The sequence below is a fragment of the Opisthorchis viverrini genome, assembly GCF_000715545.1.
Source record: "Opisthorchis viverrini unplaced genomic scaffold opera_v5_171, whole genome shotgun sequence".
In the NCBI taxonomy this organism is placed as follows: Eukaryota; Metazoa; Platyhelminthes; class Trematoda; order Opisthorchiida; family Opisthorchiidae; genus Opisthorchis; species Opisthorchis viverrini.
Window position 1 is genome coordinate 761,520 of NW_008751829.1, and position 21,418 is coordinate 782,937.

At 41.0% G+C, this 21,418-nt stretch overlaps 1 protein-coding gene across 1 annotated transcript in view; it reads left to right on the plus strand.

Moving 5' to 3' along the window:
- Positions 1 to 7,134: 7,134 nt before the first annotated feature.
- The window catches only part of T265_07485 (hypothetical protein), a gene marked incomplete at both ends in the record, with an annotated part of 48,635 nt that continues 34,351 nt past the window's right edge, over positions 7,135 to 21,418 (plus strand). Inside the window, 4 exons of the mRNA XM_009173018.1 lie at positions 7,135 to 7,405; positions 8,736 to 9,168; positions 11,821 to 11,924; positions 21,250 to 21,363. Of these exons, the coding sequence (XP_009171282.1) occupies positions 7,217 to 7,405; positions 8,736 to 9,168; positions 11,821 to 11,924; positions 21,250 to 21,363 (840 nt within the window). The remainder of the gene's footprint in view (positions 7,406 to 8,735; positions 9,169 to 11,820; positions 11,925 to 21,249; positions 21,364 to 21,418) is intronic.

Genomic DNA, 21,418 nt, shown 5'->3' on the forward strand with positions numbered 1-21,418 from the left:
GTAACACGATCCATTCAATAATAGTTTCTAACCAGCAGTTTCTTCTACCAGCATTTCTACCATGAGACTGAATATAGGTCGTTTAGTTAGTACGGATCTATCGTGGTTCTGAATGCGCTTCAACTGACCAAACAAAGGGTATCTAATCCATTAAGCTGTGAATCATGTAACCTAATACTTGGAAAACGACAGAAATGTACCCTCTGGGCCTTTGGCAAGCTTGAATGGATCTGGTCACCAATTATACACTGTCTCAATAGAAAACAAATGGTGTTCAATGTAATGTATAAAAAAGATTTGAGATCAAAATAAAGTGCACTCAAGGGAATGATGGAAAATCTATTCAAATCACGAAATATGGTACCCTTTTTCGGGTCTGTTTAATCCGAATTTGAACACATTAACACTGCTCTTTTTACTTTCATTCCACCTTCATAAAAATTCTTCTTTTGTGAATAATTTTATGCTTGATCGAATTGTAAAATCAAGTTCTTCCATGAAAATGATTTAAGTTAAAGATTGAATGCAAAGCGAAAAGAATATCGCTGCATCCTCAAAGACAAAATCAATAACATCGCCCTGGACCTAATTCTTGCTTGTTATTCTTTGAGCTATTTGAACATTCCACAAACTGTGATGAACTAGTTACGCTCGGTTTCAAGTAAATCTGAGTGTTCAGCCAACTCAGCCAATTGCGTGCAGATATCCCCTAGTTATTTGCAGATTGCCATACCCGTCACTGTAAATTTTGGTCTCCATCGGGACATTCCATACCACTAACGAAGCCATATTTAATCCAGTGACCCTAGTGAAACTGAATTAGCAGAGATGAAACTCGAGAATAGGAACCCACTCTTCATAAGTTGCAACCATTAAAGGTGTGATGTCTTAACCATCTGCTTCACAAGTGTAAACATTCGACAATTTTCGCATCGATTTGGAATTTGATTTTTTTTGCTTGTAATGCTGTTCCAGTTCCCAACGTGTTTGCGGACTCAAATCACTTTCTGATGCAACCGGATAAAGCCCTTTCACCGTCTCACTGGAAACAGTGAGACAAAAATAACAAGCGTTCACATGAGAAGGTGAATTAACAACATTTCGCGTAACATCGATGACATAATTGCGCCATTTGGCAACACCCTCTCGATTTTCAATAGCGCTGATTACCTTGAAAGGCTGGTTAGTCCGATGGTTAACGGATGGTGATGAATGACGGGCTAAGACACGGGTTGTCATGCGGTCAAACTGAAATGTCTGTGCCATCGACGTGCCAATGACGATTCAGGTTGTTGTCCTTATTTTTAAAACACAGCGATCATCAATACTCACAGTGCCAACACGGTCATTTCAGTGGAGTTGTGCAAGCAGTCATCATGTGTGACCGCTAATGTACCCATTTTCAGTTTTCCTTGAAAAGTTTTGAGCCCGACTGATTGTAGCAGTCGACTGGGTCAGGTGGTGAACAAAAATTGTTTTCTGCACCACGAATATATAGACACACGCGTAGGCAACCGTTAGCCAGCGAAGCACAAGGTTACACCTGGTGAAATTCCTTGCAGCTGTTGCGTTCTCAATGCTATTCTGTCCCCCGATCTGTTCAGACCCGATATCTGTTATGTTTATTGTCACTCTCGGAGAACTAACCTGCCTGTGTTTTGTCTAATGTGGAACAAAGTAACGGGACAGAAATGTGCCACGATTGTTCCTAGAGAAGCTAAAACAGGTTCACCATCATGCTATTTTATATTTTAAATATCACTTGATTGGAAAAAATGTGGGACATTATAATTACTCAGGGGTACACGTTACCCACTGCTACACCGATAAATTTCTTCAGATTTAGCAGTATATATTCAGCGTCATGTCTGTGGTGGTCGTTGATTAGTAAATATTCGGTGTGATATTGAGGGTTAATTTGAGCGTCAGACACACATTACTATCTATTTTTCATCTATTTTATGGTGTTTTATCAGTATCCAAAAAAATACTCAACTTGAGATTCGTTTCTTCGGTTGATGGCTGATTCAGCACAAATTCTCTTGGCGTGTCACAGCGGAGATGTAAATATCTTTGAAGACATAGCTGACATTTTTCTTTCTTGCTCTGCGCTTACCAAAAAATCGAGACACCATTATCAGGGTTGATGTCCGGTTGCTGAAACGTGTTCCGACTGTGCATATAGCTAGTCCGGGATGACCTTGCAGTAGGTCTCTTCGTCCGGGTGTGAAGTACAATCGATTGGTGGAGTGGCATGTGCTATTAGTCATCCATATAGGGATGGAATTTAAACTCTGAATGGTCAACTCTGCTACGTTAGTTCATGGCTGTTCCTGAGAGCAAATATAGGTGCCCGGTATGTCATCCCGACTGACCGCTTTCATTGAATTGAAAGTCCCTTCTTCGCATGGTCATGTAGATTAGCTCCGGTTCTTTATATTGTAGAGCATCAAGCTTCTAGGACTTCCGTCGGATGCATTGGGACTAAGCGTAGCAGGGTCTTCATGCTTAATGACCATGATATTTTTGAATGCCGTCTTTTTCTGGTGGTCTTATGCTCCTGTATTAGTCTACAGGGTTTTCCCTCTGTTGACCAAAAGTCGTTGTTGCTGAAGTCATTGTATTGTGTCTGGTGGATGATACTATTTTTGCTGCCTGCTTTTATCTTGGCCTTTTTTTCAAGACAACAGTTGACTAGTGTGTAATAGTAGTAGGATTTGGCGTGCTAATCCGTGTCTTTCTGATTCCGACGTGTTTTCTGATGACAAACCTTCTTACGTAGGTTAAAAATAATCTTGCCTGACTGGGAAATACTGAAGACATGCATTCGAGTGGGACGATTCCGTCGTTTTATCTACTATTTCTCCTTTACGTACTACACATCTACCACTCTTGCCCTTCAAAAATTAGGGATAATAGTTTTGACAGTTCTGTTGTTAATTCAGAAATGATCGTAAATTTAGAAAAGATCATTTACTTGTTTGTTCTGTTGAAGATTGTTGTAAAGATACTCCTTCTTCTTCAGGCTCTTTCTGATCAACTCTATCTTCGGATATCCTAGATTTCCTTTTTGTTCCTGTGAGTTTTATTGTGCCAACTTATGTTCCCGCACTCATAGATAGACTATGGAGGCAACCTCACTTACTATTTGCTTGGTGATTGCTTTGATAGTTGAATGATTACTCTGTGATTATTCTTTTGAAATACTTGAGTTTTAGATGTTTCCTCTTTGGTACATTTAGGAATGATCATTTCTTACCCTTCTTCGGGGCTTTCCACGTGTGCGCTGTTGAGCATTTTTGAAGCTTGCTTTCGTCAAGTTTATCATTCAAACACACACACATCAAGGACGAAATAGGTATTGATGCACATGTATGATATTATTCACTCGCCTGTTGTGGTAAGCCGTCTCTGAAGTAATCCAGATGTAGTCTGTTAACCATGCCCAATGTCAGCAGCGTAATATATAAATATACCCCAGTTTTCATAAAGAAAACTACTCACAAGTTTGCTGGAAACTCTTCGACAGCCCACGACCGGTTTCTGTATTCTTGGGCTCATTAGGTAGATGCAGTCCCCGAGTTTCCGTCAACCTTATGTTCTACTTGAACCCCAACTGGACTATTTTCGATAAGTTCACTCATTTGCAAAACAACCTGGTTTTCATCTAAATTATTTTGATACAGAGGAGAACACAAAGGTGATAATCCACAAAATCTTGGGACACCTCATTCGTAGATGGCTTTTATAACGTACCACACACACAATCTATGGACACAAGCACTTTGAAGTTGACCCGCATTTGGGAGAATGTTTGGTCATGTTCCAAGTTGGATAGTTCCGTAAATGGTGACAGACAAACTTTTGAGAATATGCGAGGCAACGAATATGTTTTTCAACTCACCTGGTGTTAGGTAAGTGTCACCTACTATTCACCTTCGATTCGTTCAAAATGTCTAGCAATTTTACTGAATTCTGGTCAGAAACTTCATGCTCGATTATTGCTCATCTAGTTTTCCAAACCGTAGTTTATATAAATTTACAAACTCTCAGGTACTCTGAAAGAGCTCAGAAATACGTGAACCGGTGAAAGTTACTTGAATCATGCAAGATGGCCAATTGGATTCGCTTTTACAGTGAATTATGAGTGACTGCGTCCTGTAATGGTACACCCCTTCCGCGAATTTAAGACTCGTGAAAGTTACTTGAATCATGCAAGATGGCTAATTAGATTCGCTTTTACAGTGAATTATGATTGACTGCGTCCTGTAATGGTACTCCCCTTCCCCGAATTTAAGGCTGCATATATTTTGCGTTGAATACCTTGTTGTTTAATTCCAAGTCCTGCTGATAGTTCTATAGTAATAAACCAAGGGCTATTTGCCAAAGCATTACCTGATTCAAAAACAGGAGCAGTTTTAGCCCAGCTAAGTGTCACATTATTTGAGCAACTTTATATATCTTTTTAAACTCTAAGCTGCGTTGGTCATACAGGTGCTTCTTAGGACCCGGCAGTTCTCAATGACAGTTTGCTAGGCCCTATTTCAACACTGGCTCCCAGAACGAGATATGCTGTCGCCATAAGCCGTACTGATGCGACAGGCCGCTCGTTTCGACCCAAAAACACTGCAATCTGAGACGCTTGTAACTCTTTCCTCAAAAATACGAGCTTTCTGTTCACATGGGTTATTAGTTACTAACCTGTGCTTCAGTAGTAGTTACTTCGTGTTACGGAGCGTGCTGTTCGCATAATTATGGGTTGCGTTTAATCTACAGCCCGTTATTTTTCTGCAAGTGAATACAAAATCGGTTTGAGCTATCTTAACTTCTCTGGAAACAATGAGATATAAAAAACAAGCACAATCGACTGAAAAGTGTTTATCAAAAGAACAGCGGGATAAAACTAATCAGATGATGGTTCTCTTTTTCTTTGTCTAATGCCTTAACATTTAGCTGGGCTGGCTCGAAAGCTGGGTTTGGAAACACTTTATTTCACAAAACATCTAAACATCCTGTAGAAGACCATTACCCAGGTCCTTACACGTAAATTAATTTTTTAGACCAATATACATGTACAGAAAAGGTAATGTATATTGAAACTCCCTGAGTTATGTACAGGTGGTACTTATTGCGGATGAAGCCAACGTTCGAATGTCACAAAAAATTTTCATATTGAGCTGGCTATTAAGATAGCAAATTGAATATCTAAATTTTAGTGATATTCAGAGGCTTAGCGTTTCCCAATGCTGGCAAAGAGTCGCCTCTCCTCCATCGTTTTGCAATCTAGGAAGGGGACGAATTCTCTCATGAATTCAATTTTTACGACCTTCAACCTAAGTGTTGAAGGGATGGGGTTAGGTTGCACGAATTTTCTGAGGGAACGACTGCGCGTCTCCGAATTCCAGGCATTACTCTGAGAGAACGCAGTGGGCCCCTGGTAATAGAGAATTATCCCTCCGTTTGAAACAAAACAAAACATCAGGAACAAAATGTCAAATTTCGGCTCAAGGTCTAAATGCATACTGGCATGCGGTTGCACTTTCCATTATTCGATACAGTTCACAACCAGTCACGAATTCTAGTTTGTAGCGCAACTTTCTGATATCCTCGTCTGAAGCATCTGGAATCGACTCAGAATACGACGATTGTTCATTCAATGGTGTAACACATAAAGTGACAATCAAATTGCTACATTTTATCATATTTTGGCATGGGTCGACATGAAAAATTAGAGCATTAGGTAGCAAGACATGTCCCTTCTTGAAAAGATTGTATGTTCTGATGCAACTGGTTTTGGCATTCCAGCTTGAACAACCAAGGTGCATTTAACTCTGATAAGAACATTACTGAAAATTGAGAGTTTCTGTACATGTGGAGTGGTCACCACCAAGAGACCCTTGACCGTGAGGCCATACTATATGAATCGGTCACGTAAATTAGATGGTTTCGGTCAAAGATGCACCAAATCTACTTTGCTCCCATTTCAGATCACAACAAATACACTACAATACAGAAACTGCCAATGAAAGTGAATTGAATTAAAAATTAACTCACTAAGGTGAAGCTGCTATATACTTTGGGTCATTTACCATCCTTAATTCACAGTAATATACTTCCCTGAAGAGCGATTTATATTGTACCCAGATTTCGTACAGTCTTCACCCTACGGTAAACTTTGATTACGTTTTATTCGTGCTTACTGTTGCAACTATTTGAGATGAAATAGCATTATTGAATTTTCAACTTCAAGTAAATCGCCACTGGAATAGTGTCATCCATTGAAAATGACCACACCATGGCCGAAGTTGTATTCCAGGAATATGCGATATTTGCGCAACTTGATTATGGTATCTCTCTGCGATTAATCTTGAAAGGGCGCACTACTACATTTTCTCCAGAGTATGGAATCCGTGCTGATATTCAGGTGCGGTCCGTCGATTAACATTTTTGGCCAGTAGTTAAACCAGTTAATTTAGGCTCTCCATTAAGTATGCATGCATGATAGAATTACTTGGATGTGTATTGAAATTCATGAGATACTTGTAAAATTATCCCCTATTTAACCGGGAGTTCTGTCAAAACACACTTAGAATTTCTGGATTAATCAGCCCAAAAGGCTTTACCCAAGGTCTTAAACTTGAAATGTCTTCACTTACTCCATCCTATGGAATTTTTCGCAAAAGCGTTTGCAGAACATATTCAGACAAACTGAACACTTGATATTTTAAACACGTAAAGTCCCCACATTCAATATTTTACCATTGGTAGTAACAACGAAGTAGAAGTATAATAACATCTCAAAATCGATGTTTTGTGGATAAGTAAGCATATGTTTTATATTTCACTGCTCAGGGAACTTTGTATCTTAGGTGTTGTTTGTTTGAGTGATCTACTTTAAAGGCCAGCGAAAATGAGCCAATTTAAGGGCCCATGCACGACCGCGTACTCAGGTGTACGATGGAGGACGAAGTCGAATGTATTAGAAAGAGCGAGTCATGTGACCAGAATGAAGAAAGGTATACAAAATAACTCCTCGTGTACTTGCTTACTAGTATTTCGCAAGGGGGATCAGCGGTGAGCATATTCAAGTTGGTGAGTCTAACGTAACATGAAATAACAAATTCGAAAGTTCAGATATGCTACCACTTTTGAACGAGTGATACTTATCATCGGTTTGCTGTGTGCATCGATTGTGGGGCTTTCGAGTCCGATCGCCATGCTTATTTTCCGAGAAATCATCAACAATATAACCCCGTCGACATTCTCATTCAGCGTGATTAAGCAGTATCTTTTTTATTACGTTATCATGGCGGAAGTTCTTTTCATACTGTGCGTCACGCAAGTTGGATTTGTGAGCATATCCGCAAAGCGACAGACACGTAGGATACGTTCGCTCTTTTTCAAGGTGAGTACCTTCATTCATTTACCTTATATTGGGAACAAAGCCATATTTTTCGTTTGGGCCCTCACGACTGCTGAGATCAAATGCTCTGATATGTACGTAGGAAGGAAAGAAACGGGATACAAATACTTCTTGAGCATGTTCATCCATCGTAGGAAGGAAAGAAACGGGATACAAATACTTCTTGAGCACGTTCATCTATGGTGTGTTGGATACTTTATACCAGTGTCCTGATGGAAGCAGCCCTAAGGAATAGGTTGTTCTATCTAGATATGTTGTGGCTGCCAAAGAGATTGAATGTACATATTTTTCTCCAACAGCAATGACCGAAGTTTTTAACTGGATAGAAAGATGATAGGAAGTGCCCGAAATTTCCCAAAAACCTGATGACAGACAGTGGGAATAGGGCTAAGCCCGGGCGCAATCATATGCAATCATAAACGTGGTTCAGTTGCGGTCAATGCGTAGGCTGTATTTTTGCCGTTATTTGCAAGACAAATAAGTAATTATATTACTGTGTATAAAAACCAAGTCCAGCAATATCTCAATAACAAAATGTTAAGAGCAAAACACTTTAGTTTGATGGGCATGTGCTTGTCCCAATTCAAAGGAGAATCTGATTCTCGAATTTAGTCACTCAACACAATGTGAACATAATAACAGCTGACACAAAATCGAGAACTGTTGCGCTACTGGAGGATTCGAAATCGTCATACTGAATTTTTACACAATTTCGTCCAGCTTGGTAACAGAAAACAGTTTACATGAACTTCTGTTGAGCTTCCACAGATGATGAGATCACCGAACATGGATTGCAGGCTCAAAAGTGTGAATGGTCCGTTGTCTACCCATTTCGTATTTGGCTGGTTTGTATCTAAGCTATTCCTCTGAAAACGAGTTGAGTAATCGGATTAATCGACAGGAAACCACACAGCAAAGTAATTGGTAGCAAGCGATTGGTGGTCACAGTAGACCGCTTTTGGTGTATCCCAGAATCGTCGTCAGAAACTTAACTGGTATCTCAAGAGTGCAAAAGGCTTTCCTCAACAGTTCCATTGAGAAACAAACGCCGGTTATAAATTTAATGAGAATCTTTACCCATTTTAATTCTACAACATTGGTGTAACGCGCCATCTGCGTGTCGTGACTTGATGTTCACACGCTTAATGCTCGGATAACGGTTTTGAAGAATACACTCACTGTTAACCGCAGAATGAATAAACATCCATTCTGAGAAGACCCCTAAAGAGGGAGTTTTTGACTTTATATATATACGGGTTTAGTTACCATTCTACAATCAAAAACAACATTTCTTTGCATTTTGCTGTTCTAGGCGATCAACCGTCAAGACGTAGCCTGGCACGACGAAAATGCTGCGGGTTCTCTTTTGAGCAAGCTTACCGATAATATATTCAACATCGAACAGGGTATGGGCACCAAACTGGGCGAGTTCGTTCAACACATGTCTGGTTTTCTCGGTGGTATTGTCATCGCCTACTATGTCAACTACAAACTGGCTCTTGTAGCCACTGCCATGTTACCCCTCGTTGTGGCTGGATTTGGTTCTTTCGGAGTACTGGGGAAGGCGTTTATGAAACGAGAAATGGAAGCCTACTCAAAGGCAAGCGCAATAGCAGGGGAGGTGCTGTCGTCCATCCGAACCGTGATGGCCTTTGGAGGAGAGAAACGCGAGGTGAAGCGTTATGTGGCAGAGTTATCTTCCGTAGAGTCAGTCGGCATCAAAAAAGCATTGGCGTTTGGAGGAGGTAGGTGCCTATGATGATCGCTCATATATTGCTTTGGTAGCCCCCGAATAGATTGGTTGTTTAAATTGCTTATATAAAATTTTCTTCCACTCTGTTCGATCGAAAATTTTCCAGGAATATTTCGCCCAAGTAAATGTAAAGTGGAACGCTCAGGGGGTTCAAAAAGTTCCTGATTCATTTTCTCCCCGGTGTAATTAATAAGTGTTTGCGGCTGTAAATACCCCTAACCCTCTACAGCACACCGATATAATCAACTTACGACAAAGTGACTATTAGACTCATCGATAAGCCTTTCAGAATTTACACGATCAATTTCCAAATGCAACCATAAAGTAACTTTTACAGCATCTGAGTACAAAGTATACCATGATCTCAAATTTTGAAAGGACTTGGCAACTGGAAGCCTCAACGAATGATCCAACCACTAAACTCAAAATTTACGCAAAAGTTCCATCTGTATAACAGAAGTGAGCTTTTGGTAAACGAGAAATCTGAAGCAAACCAGGAAAAAAACACTGTATAAAATGTTTTCAACAAGGCAGTCCGTAGGTGCCATTTAAAAACGTTGAGTTTTTATTATCAACTTAACATATCATGTCATTTTTAATTTGATCTGCGGAAGATAAGGAGAGAAGAAAATCCTGAAATTCTTTCTTTGCTGTTGCGACTTAAATATGTTCATAAACAAATCCTGCTTAAACCGTTCACAAAATTCACAAGAATTCCAATCTCTGCTCAATAAACAGGGCAAATTTGGCCACTCTTTTTTCGCAGTAATCGTCCAATCGTTTCATATTTTCTCCGTCATAAATTTCCGTCACACTTGGAACCACTTTCCGACTGGTACCCTTGCAAACATTCAGAAGCATTCCTTATCGAAATTTTCCTTCTATATAAAGTGTAACAATCCATATTTCCCTCACGTTGAATATTATGCTGCTTATTTACTGAGTGTCTCTTTGTTAAAATCCCTGAGATTCTCTTGCCTAGAAGACTCAAGTCTGTCAGCTTGGTTTCAAACGGTAATTACTCTCGGTAGATTAGTACGTTCAATATTTCATCATCGCTTTCCATGTCATTTGGGAATAATCCAGTAACTCAAAGTATATGTACAAGCCAGTCATCCGTACTACTTCACTTCTTAGCTTGGGATAACCTTGAGAGGGTACGATTAAATGGATTATTCTTTCGTCGTTTTTTTCTATTCCTTTTGTGTCTAACTTGAGGGCGCGTCCGGACAGTTACTTACCTAAACGCATACTATGGTTGTGTGCGGACAGACAGCTAGAAAAACTCTTCTCGTCATGGGAAAATAAAGTTAGCTTTGTAAATGTGCTAACCTGCTTCAGGTACTTCACAGGAGAAATATTTCCTGATCAGATTGTACAAAACTCAGAGATCCAACAGACGGTCAAGTATTCTAGGGGAAACCAAGATTGAAAGGCGATAAAGTCTCCTATTAATGACCATACGTATATAAGTGATTTCTTTTTGAACAAATATGCACCATATTATACACTTACATACTTTCGGACCAAGCCTTGACAGCTTGTCTTAGAGGCTGGTCAACGCCGTTGCAATAAATCTGCGCATTAGGCTAGCCAGGAATTTGGCACTGAATTAAGCCTGAATGAGAACAGCTAGACAAGGAGCGGCGAGTCCCCAAACTACAATCAGCTGGAGTAAGCGCGGTCCAGGAAGAATCATTTTGTTCGGTGTGACAGTAGCGCGAGGACATGACGATGTTTTCTCTAGGCGACTAGCATTTCTGTGCATAGGGGAGTACTCCTAATAATGGCTTCTTGGTTGTTGATCAGGTGGCTGTTGATCTGTTTGCCGAGCTTGGCAATTGGCTTGCAAACGTTTCGTCACCATACGAGGAGATATCATCCGTGCGCAGTTGGGCTACCCGTGGCATGGCAATTGACATTGAAACGTTTCATCCTCCTACGAGGGGTTATCATCAGTGGGCAGTCAGATGGGTGACCCACGTTCGCAAATCAGTTGCTAAGCTCGGCGAACAGATCAAGGGCCACATGATCAACAGCCAATAAACTCACCCGAGCTACCAACGTTTTGATTGTCACTCAGCAACTATGATCGATCGCCTACTGTTTACCGGTGAATCCATGGCGAATATCAACTACATTTTGAGAAATATTGCCCCGAAGTAGAAAGAATGAGGCAACTCCATAAGAGCATACATGAGCTATCCCCAAGAAATTAGCTACGTTTCTGATAGCTAAGTAACATCATCCTTTCCCGAACTTACCAGTCTTAGGAGGAAGACACTTGCGTTGTGGAGGCCACGTGGAATTTTAAGGTGTTTAAAAAAGATGACAACTCTTCATACAAACTACATTTAGTCGCTTGTCTTGGGTGCTATTTTCAGCAGTAGACAAATGCACATAAATGTATGAATTCTCGGTATCCTGGGGATTGTCTTGTAAGTTTCTTCACAACACAATTTGCTTGTTGTGCGAGTCTGTTGTATTGCACGAAAGACAACCGTTCTACATGTGAACAGGTGTCACTGATTAGAAGACAAAATGGCATCCGATCTATCAGTTCGATTTATCTTCTCAACAGCCTGGTCCAACAATTTCCTTCGTGTGATTTTGGCGTCAACTTTTTTCTTCTTCTACTTTGTAGCCAGTGGACTTATCGCAAGTTCAATATATCTTTCTGCCGCCTTAGTATTTTGGTATGGCGTAACTCTGATGTTGGATGGCTTGGATCCAGGTGCAGTGGTCACGGTAAGTTTTGCATAACTCTGGACTGATGGTCAAGACAGTGCCAAATTTCCAACCATTATGTTGCACTTGAATAGATCATTTAGCAGTCTTGGGTTTATCAGAGTTGAATTACCTTGGCACCAGATCTCTCCCATTGTTTGAGCAAATATCATCAACTCTATCCTATCTTGTGTGTGTGTGTTGTATCGTGTGGTATCACAAGTCTGGGAGATACTGCCTCATCTTCATAACCCACAATAAAGAACAACTCACGATTAGCCCAATGAATATCACTCCTTGACGAAAATTGTGTCGTGGTAATTGTAGAAAACAGAGACTTTTAAATCAAGACTTATGTTTACTCAGAGGTAGGAAACCCGAAATCTAATAAAATGCGTTTACTTTGCTTCCTAAACCACTTTTGATAGTAAACAGCATTCTGGTAATTGATCGCTAAACGTTATCATTTCATTCCCAGTGTTTTATTTATCAAATCCCTCCCGTGGTCGGCAATTCACCTGAGGGGAACCAGAACAAATTTCTTTCTACAGGAACGTTTGCGGTTTCTACTAAAAATGAACTGTCTCAAGGGAGTAATGTTTAAGCCAATTTCCTTTTCGACTGCCTGAAGCGACAACCTTGCCGACAACTGGCGTTGTCCTTCTTAAACTGTTTTTGTAAATGCCTTTTTAAATAGACTTGGTTCGATTGCAACAAAGTCATTGGATTCAGTTATGAAATATGGTGATTACGACATCATTGTCCGTGCCTTTTGGGATGATGTAGTTGCCCTACTCACGACGAATGTGATGAGACAAATTGGGCTATGTCTGATTGATGAGCTTGGAGCAGCCGAAGAATGCTGTCGATTGTATCAACATTGTCTAATCCAATATGCTCGAATGAACTGACCTGCCATGAATTCTAACCATTTACGGATTGTATTCTTCACAACAAATGCAAATTCTGTTGTATGACGTCGGATTTCATGAGGTTTGATGTTTAGAAGGCGGCTTGTAGCTCAGGTGATGTAAACGGTCATTGGTTTGTTCGCTAAGCTGGGCAATTTGATTCATCACCATTGACCAACAAGAGACCAAAAACCTCCCTCATCGAACAGGACTCGAAGCAACAATTGGGTGCCCGGTAAACAATGCCGAAATCTAATGTAGAAAGGTCATGGAAACAAAACTGCGTAGTCTCACGTGTAACAACGAACCCATCGATCGCGAATTGGGATCACAAGTTTATCGGGAGCTAAATCAGCACAGCTGAACGAAGACTACCAATCGAAGGACTAGCGTTCAACGTCGAAAACGCGTCCTACAAAGATTGCCTAGCTTGATTAGAACACTACTTGATGCCAAAAGAAATGCATGTAAATAGACACACACGAGTCAAGTACTCAACTAAAATGGCAACCATCCAATTAACCACACGAAAAGCTGCATTCAAACTCTATTCACGTGGATGGAGAATCATTGCAGCACCACAGACCTAAGGAAGAACGAAAAAATCGATCCCAGAACATTGCTTATCCAAGGGATTTTATCAATAGAAGATTGATGGAAAAGACATCTCAACAACAGCAACAGCAACAAAAGGCGACCGCGAATAGTTCTACATCACATCACTTTGAAGAAATTGATATTACGACTCAAGGACAACCAAGACAAAAGTGACGCTTTGAAATGGATCCAGTTTATGCACCGATAGGTATAAAGGACCAAAATCAACCGGAACGCTCGGAAAGCTGACTATTGGATTGACAAACCAAGAAACAATGGCCTCTTAAAAGTCAAGTCAGCAAGGATCACTCCAACACCGATCAGAGTACAAGAGAAGGGAAGGCCAAGCTCAAATGCCACGTGATCATCGCCCAATCAGGACGCAGGATAACAAAATAACCAATAAAACCACCTAGCTTGATAACCAATCGGGACCGAATGTCAGCCCCAGACAACAATTGACACACGCAACACTACTCAACGCACAACCACCGACCCATCGCCAGGCTCTATCACACGCCCTAACAATTCGCTGATGATGTTACCTCAATTGGTGATGAAACTTTCGCGGCCAAATTGCTGAGCTTGATGAACAAACCAACGACCGTCCCTCAGATGCTTATTCATATTAGTTCAGCATAAACTACCCGCCTAACGACGCAGGTATTCTTTCAAGTAGGAGTGGATCGTGCTGATAATAATTGGTCATCTCAACGTCCCAACCTACATACATGTGAAACGTATGCCTCTTTCAGAAGAGTGTAAAAAGGCTCTTCCCATTTTCCGGGATTCTAATTCCGGCATAGTTAGATATACGCATGTGTTGAAACCAGAAAAAAAGCTCGGATTCAAAGTGGTTCGACCCGGGTGTTGGAAGGCCGTTCGAACGAAAGTGGCGTGAGTGGAATGTCCACAACTCACGCAACTATCCATAAACAACCTATTTAGTTATGGTTTTTGTACACCGTTTGAAGAAAAACCAAGGATTTTCAACTGTCCAAGCAATATTCAGCTGACGATGCATCGTTTTTATCCAGACTCCTTGTTAGCTAACATACTTCGCTAGTCCACAGAGCAAAGTAACACTATTTGGTTCCTCGGCATCACTGTGTTCCTTCCTTATAAGGAAGTCACAAGCACGAAAAACTTGGAGGCAGGAAATAATCTTGATAGAACAGAATTATTTACAATACAATTTGCCTTCAACACGGAGGAAACGCCTTCTGGTTCTCTTCATATATATGGAACAATTGTCCGTCACAGTTGAGGTGGTCTGTGGTTCTTGTATTTTCTTCACAAAAACTGAACAGAGTTTTCTATGTGTCTGTTTGAGATCGCAATCCTTTGTTTGGTGAAACACTGTGATAGTGGAAGAGAGTGGGTGTGGATTTTCACAGACCGAATGTAATCATAACAAATATGCGGATCACGACCTAAGTTTCTGTTTAGAAAACTTCGAAAACTGAATTCAACCGAGTTAGCAGGTTCTGAGTACTTATCAAAGGAAACAGAGTTTAACTGGTGCTTGCAACAGCCACTAGCCTTGCTACGAGTACCATGGTAAATCAAACATCTAGTTCCGCGCCCTTCAACCTATGAAGAAATCACTCTGATACCAGACTACCCTGGTGTTTTAGGGTGCATGCGAGTCATCTCGGGAGCTGCATATTTTAGCGGAGGTAAAGCTTGTAAAGTAGAAAATCAAACGGAAGCGCAGGGGATATTACAAAGAATGATGATGATAGAACGTATCGTCAGACGTATCGTCAAGCCATTACACAAAAGAGACTTGAGAAGCAAGCCTCTTTTGCCTTAGTGAAAGCCAATATCTTTCGAATACAATTGTCTGAGGGTTTAAAGAGCGAATACCTAATTGTCGTCGCATGATCTGGAACCACTGTTCGAACAAACGCACTAAAGTGAACTTAGATGTTTCAGTGATAAAGCACACCAAAAAGACTGATTGAACAACGGGCCAACATTCCTTCATGGAAGTACAGAAAGCTAAATCATTAGATATCAACATTTCATAATTGCCTTCTCTTTTTGTAAGTCTCACCTTTCGTGAAGTGTGCTGATGTCCGACAGCCCAATCAACAGTTTTTACCATCATCATTGTGTGATGTTTTAAAAGTGAATGCAGTTTACGAGAAATATACTCATTTGCAAATCAATTTGGTTTTCATGAGAGACTCAACTGAATTTCTCGTTTATGCCACCCTACAACTGAATGTGCCGCACACAGGCCGCCTCATCACAAACGAGAGATTCATTTGAGTCTCTTGTGAAAGTCAAGTTGATTTGCAAACGAGTGTATTTCTTGAAAACAGTTCAATTTGGGTTCAAGTAGATCATATGGTTGGCGGAAACTCGGAGACTGCGCCTACCTGATGAGCCCGAACTGGAATGGCGAAACCGGTCGTGGGCTGTCGAAGAGTTTTCAGCAACCTTGTCAGTAGTTTCCTTTATGAATGCAGTTTACTTTTTTTCTGTCACACTTGCCCCTTCCACATAATGCATTAGTTGATAGTAGCTTTTAACACCCGGAGCGAAACCGTTCGGAAAACGTTTCGGGATGTAATTGGAACTCCTCGAAATAGTTCTTATAATAGTGGAGTAACAAAATAGCGGTCAATAACTTTATTCAAAAGGCTTGGTTAAATCAACGGCTTTTAGGCATTATATCTGCGCACTTCATGCTACCCTACTTCAAAGTTTTTGCGGATTACCAACCCTAACATTCTCAACCCGGAGAACATGTGGGCGTTTATGTCGTTTGCGCAGTAATGGTGGAAGGACGATGGATTGGTTAGATGAGAGGACTTCAGTAAAAGCGGGAAAACTATCTGTAGGTATTGGAGCGTCTGCAGTGGCTTCAAAGACGAAATTCGTAGGCAAATTGTCCTACCGATCCAAGTTGTCGAAACCAGAATGTTTCGGTTGAACATGCATGATCGTGTTTTCGAAGATGGGACCCTTCTGGTGTAATATACTTGACAGTTCCGTTCTTCCGATCAAGAATGCGTGCCCATCTATATCGGCGCCGTGCTTAGCGTGAACGCCCGATCAGCATGCACGAACCGACGCCAGAACTGCCGACCCAGAGAAATTCCGCCACCAATCCTCCAGGTAGCTAGATTACAGGCGCGCGTCACTACGGCCAGTGCTATAGAAAGATTCTAATATACCTTTAATTCGACATCTAAAAATAAGATCATGAAATCTGCGGCACAGTAAAGTTCACAAGTGTTTTACAGAAATAATGATATTTCGCTAGACATCCTCAAACTGGATGCTGGGTATTAGTCACCGAGTATGATACGCGTGTCGGTAAATACAAGTGTTATATCCTCTACTTATGTGGTGGCCTGTAGTAAGTGCTGCTCGTTCATTTATGTATGTATCAGATAAAGCATCCAATGTGTAATGCCGTGGTGCAGTTGTCTGTTGTATGTGCTTTCCCGTGATCTTAGAAGCAATGCACATTAATCCTTCTGAAGAACGGAACAAAGGTCTTCCAAATTCCTCACGGAAATATCTATTTCGGAGATGCCCGTGAGATCCGAAATGAATTAAATAAGCTGTTCAATATTCTTTGAGTGAGTTTGCCGTATGGCAACGCACATCACGCAGAATTTATGTCGGATTTTACCACAGGTTTCCACTTCAGAGCAAACTAAACCCCCCATGGCTTCAAGCTTATCTTGATTTCGTTTTTAAGGTACTCACAAAGGAATCTCAGATAATTGTTTGTTGATCAGGTGGCTGTTGATCTCTTCACCGAGCTTGTCAATTGGCTTGTGAACGTTTCGTCACCATACGAGGAGACGTCATCAGTACGCCGTTGAGTCGGTACTTCTTTGTTGCCTGCGTGCGTTCATATAACATTCGAAGACTTTCTGTTATCTTCTGTCGTGAGTCGGTACTTGGAGTGTAGCAAAGTATCCACCCAACTGCGCACTGATGATGTCTCGTATGGCGGCGAAACGTTTGCAAACCAATTGCCAAGCTCGGCGAACAGATCAACAGCCAATAAAATCACCCTAGCTACCAATATTTTAACACATTACCAATCTCAAACTATGTCCAGTATCGTTTAACGGAAACGATATCCAATTAGAAATCCGCATTGATTATCGACCGAAATCCACAGTGTCTTACGGAATGAACAGATGATCACTCTTAAGTAGCTGGATCGGTGACTCAATCAAGTTAAAATAGTTCCAAGAGCACAAAAGCATTAAAGATTTCTTCAGGATTGCTGTTCCGCCTGATTTGTGCCATGTGACCCCTCTGAGATCCACCTCGTTTGAGGAATTTCTTACCCTTATTTTATCTTCAAACAATGGATCATCGGTGCATTTAAAGCACACGACAAGTCAGCTTAGTGCGCTGGAAAAAAACAGTATTTCAATAAAAATCAGGAACAGCTGAGGGCGCTTCTCAAGTTGAGATCATGCCACTATGCATCAGTATGCATAACCAACAGCCTACCAAAAGGAAGATATGCCCTGTATTCAAAGCCCACACACACGAAAGATTCTTGACAAACTGGCCATAACTTGCCAGGGCAAATTGAGACTGGCGCATGTCAACAGACTTCACTCCTTCATGGCTATGAGTCTCCGAGTGATTCGCTTTTTACATGATTAGACAACCTTCAGGGGATGGGATAATGTTGACCCCGATGACGAGTCTTCAGTCAAATAGTGTTCTGCCTACCAGGCTAACGTTTATCGATCTTCTTCTCTGAAATGGTTTTGTACAGATTTGCAGTGAATGCTAGATTCATTCCTCTGATATCGACATAACGTTCATCTATGTTCATTCTAACGCAGTTCTAAAGAGTGAGCAACGCGAACCTTATTTTGGTTTATCGGCAGGATATCAAAAAGGTCAACCTAGTCGTTTTGTTTGCATAGTTGACGTGCTATTGTTCATCTCCACACTAGCTAATAAGAACTTTGATCTTGCTCGAAAAACACCTATGTTCATCGTATGCCTCACTCATTGTGGGTGCACTTTGATCAGTTGACTTTTCACTTAGGATGTAGGCAGCTACTGCAGAGCGACCTTGATAAAGTCTGTGAAAATTGCTTTGTTTTCAGATGTCGTCTGTCTCATACATTCCTGTTTGTGTGTTGCGCCTACCAAACACTTGGGTCTTTTCATTATAAAAATGTTGTTACAAGGGAGACATTGGTATCTGGCAAGTTTCAGTGGGAATATCAATTTTAAGCTACGTACTGTTTTAGGAACTCCATTAATTTCTCAGTTTAAACAAAAAAGCCAATTGGTCCGAAATCATAAGCCGGTTGTTTGCGTTAACCGCTGGTGTATGCAGCACTGGTTGCTTGATCCTAACTAACAAAGCGTCACTGAATGTCGCCAGTCGGTGGTTTCCATTATGCGGCAAGATTCGGAAGACTCAACTTAGCTCAACGAGTTGATTTGTCATGAAGTGATAATCATTCGAGAAGGGAAGTTCTCTTCACCAAAACCAAACTGGTGGTGTATTTACTTAATTTACACGGAACAACAGTTGTATCTTACGTATGTGATAACGCATCGACATTTGATAAGAGAGATTCTGGGACAGTCAGTGGGAAGCAAGTAGTTGGCTTTTTCATAAAGGAAACTACTCACAGGGTTTCTGAGAATTTCTCAACAGTCCACGACCAGTTTCGCTAGGCGCAGTTCCCGAGTTCCCATCAACTTTATGTTCTACTTGAACCTCGGCTTGTTCTTTCGATAAATGCTTTAATGCAAACTTTGACAGGTGCTTGGTCATCCGCAGCTGAAGACACCTGTCGGTCCCACCGATTTCACCGAATAGCAACATCATGGATGGCAGTAAACATGCGTATCGAATACCTTAGTGCGAGAGGTCGCGCACAGTGTGTGTCTAGATCAAAGCACAGGCTAGGTTCGACTAGGTGCAGCTGCTAACATCTGCTTAACATGGACAGATATGTCGTCATCTTTGATAGATATTCTCGAAAGTAACTTTCTTCTCAAAAACCACACTTGCGTTTGGCCCCGCTATTGACTCGTCTGAAATCATGCAGATAACCACTTTGTACAATGTTCCACTCTATAAACTGTTCTTCCTTGGGTAATTTATAGCTAATTTGGATGTTGCTGCATATAGTGTTTTTCACTGTACTAACCCACTCCATGCAGGTGGCAGACAGCTACGAATCTTCTTCGCCTGTTACAACTGATAAGTCTCCGATCCTCCCCCGCCGTTTTTTTGGCATAACATAACCGAAAATTTATCTCTCCCATACATAAACGTGAAATCAGCAAAAAAAAGCATTGAATACATCACTCCGAATAAGCGTCAAAGTGAACCAAATCATCCTTTCAGGTGCTGCTCATAAATCCCGCCGTTTTTTTCAGCACAACATAACCAAAAATTTATCTCTCCCATACATAAACGTGAAATCAGCAAAAAAAGCATTGAATACATCACTCCGAATAAGCGTCAAAGTGAACCAAATCATCCTTTCAGGTGCTGCTCATAAATGATAAGAGGAAAAAAGGGTTCAAATAAATAAGACCCATCGTGCACCTAAACCCTACTGTTGACATCAGCGTATATCTTTGCGATCCTCTTGAATCCTCCATCCGACTTGTCTTTACATTACGAACCAAAAATCCGTGATAATAGTCAGGAACTTGTTACGTCGTATGCACATTGATCGTGGCGCCCAGTTCACTACTAACGGTGACCGACACGCACTGTCACCGATCAACCTTATTGCGCCTGGTTAGTGTTGTGCAGTGTTGAACGCTGAAATCCAGTGAGTATGGAAAAAACAGGGAATTGAGTCGGAGGATTCGATGGTTTAGCTGAAACAGGATGATCAAATACGTTTGTGAACTGCCAGCTCATTGAGACAGTTGAACCAATCAGATACACACAGATAGCCTCGAAAATAAACAGGATCACATTCTACACTGCTGGTTCCATCAGTTTCCCGTCATCTGATCAAGAGCAGACATCACATCGATTCGACTACTTTGTTTGATGTTCTCTTCAGTGCTGCAATCGGCAGAGTTCCAAAACGGAGGCTGAACGTGTGCAGTCAGGAACAGCTTTCATTTCATCGAGACTGCTGTCGTAAGTTGTAGGGCTAATCGCCGACATGCCAGAGTTTTAGTTATTTATTACCGTAATCCGTAGTACGCATCTGATTAGACTGTGCAAAACGAACCAGGAATGTGATCACACAGAGATTACGCCTTTATGTTCGATTTCCAAGAGAAAGACCGTCATTAAGTGAGGTAGCAGCACGATGCAGAAATTGGTTTGAGTGCCAAATTACTTCACTGTTAAGGTAAGTTAAATCTATCCAAAGATCAATAAAACTTGGATGGATAGGTTGAGAATATCTTGCACCTTAGAGTTGGGTTAGTTTCAGAGTTAGCGGTGCTCTTCAGCTGGGTGCCCTATGCAAAAGGTATCTCGTAATTCGGACACGATACAAGTGAAGACGCAAAAGACTGATGGCTGAATAATCTTCACAATAGTGTTAACAAACCAAAAAAATGTCTTTTATTTTTGTCATCGCTTTATCGAGCCCACAGTCTGCCATCCATCTTCGAGTAGTCATCTTAAAAAGTGTAACCTTCGCAATTGTGAGCGAAAATTGTGTGTGTGGACATATTATTGGTATACAAACTTAATCTAACCTTGATCTGTTGGTGGAATGATCGAAACGCATCCGACTTGACGTGATACAAGTTTGCTTACTTGAGTCAGTTGGAATCGCATCAAAGTGATCCACAACCTAGTGTTGGAGTAATTTTTGTTTCCACTTTTTTGATTTCAGGTGTTCAGCTGCATCATACTTGGCAGTATATTTATGGGTTCGGCCTTTATGACCTTCCCAAATATTATACACGCTCTAGCTGCCGCTCAGGATGTGTATGGAACAATCGAAAGAGTGAGTTTGGGGGGTTTTCTGTGACTTGTGAATGTATTTACACGTGAAGCAACCC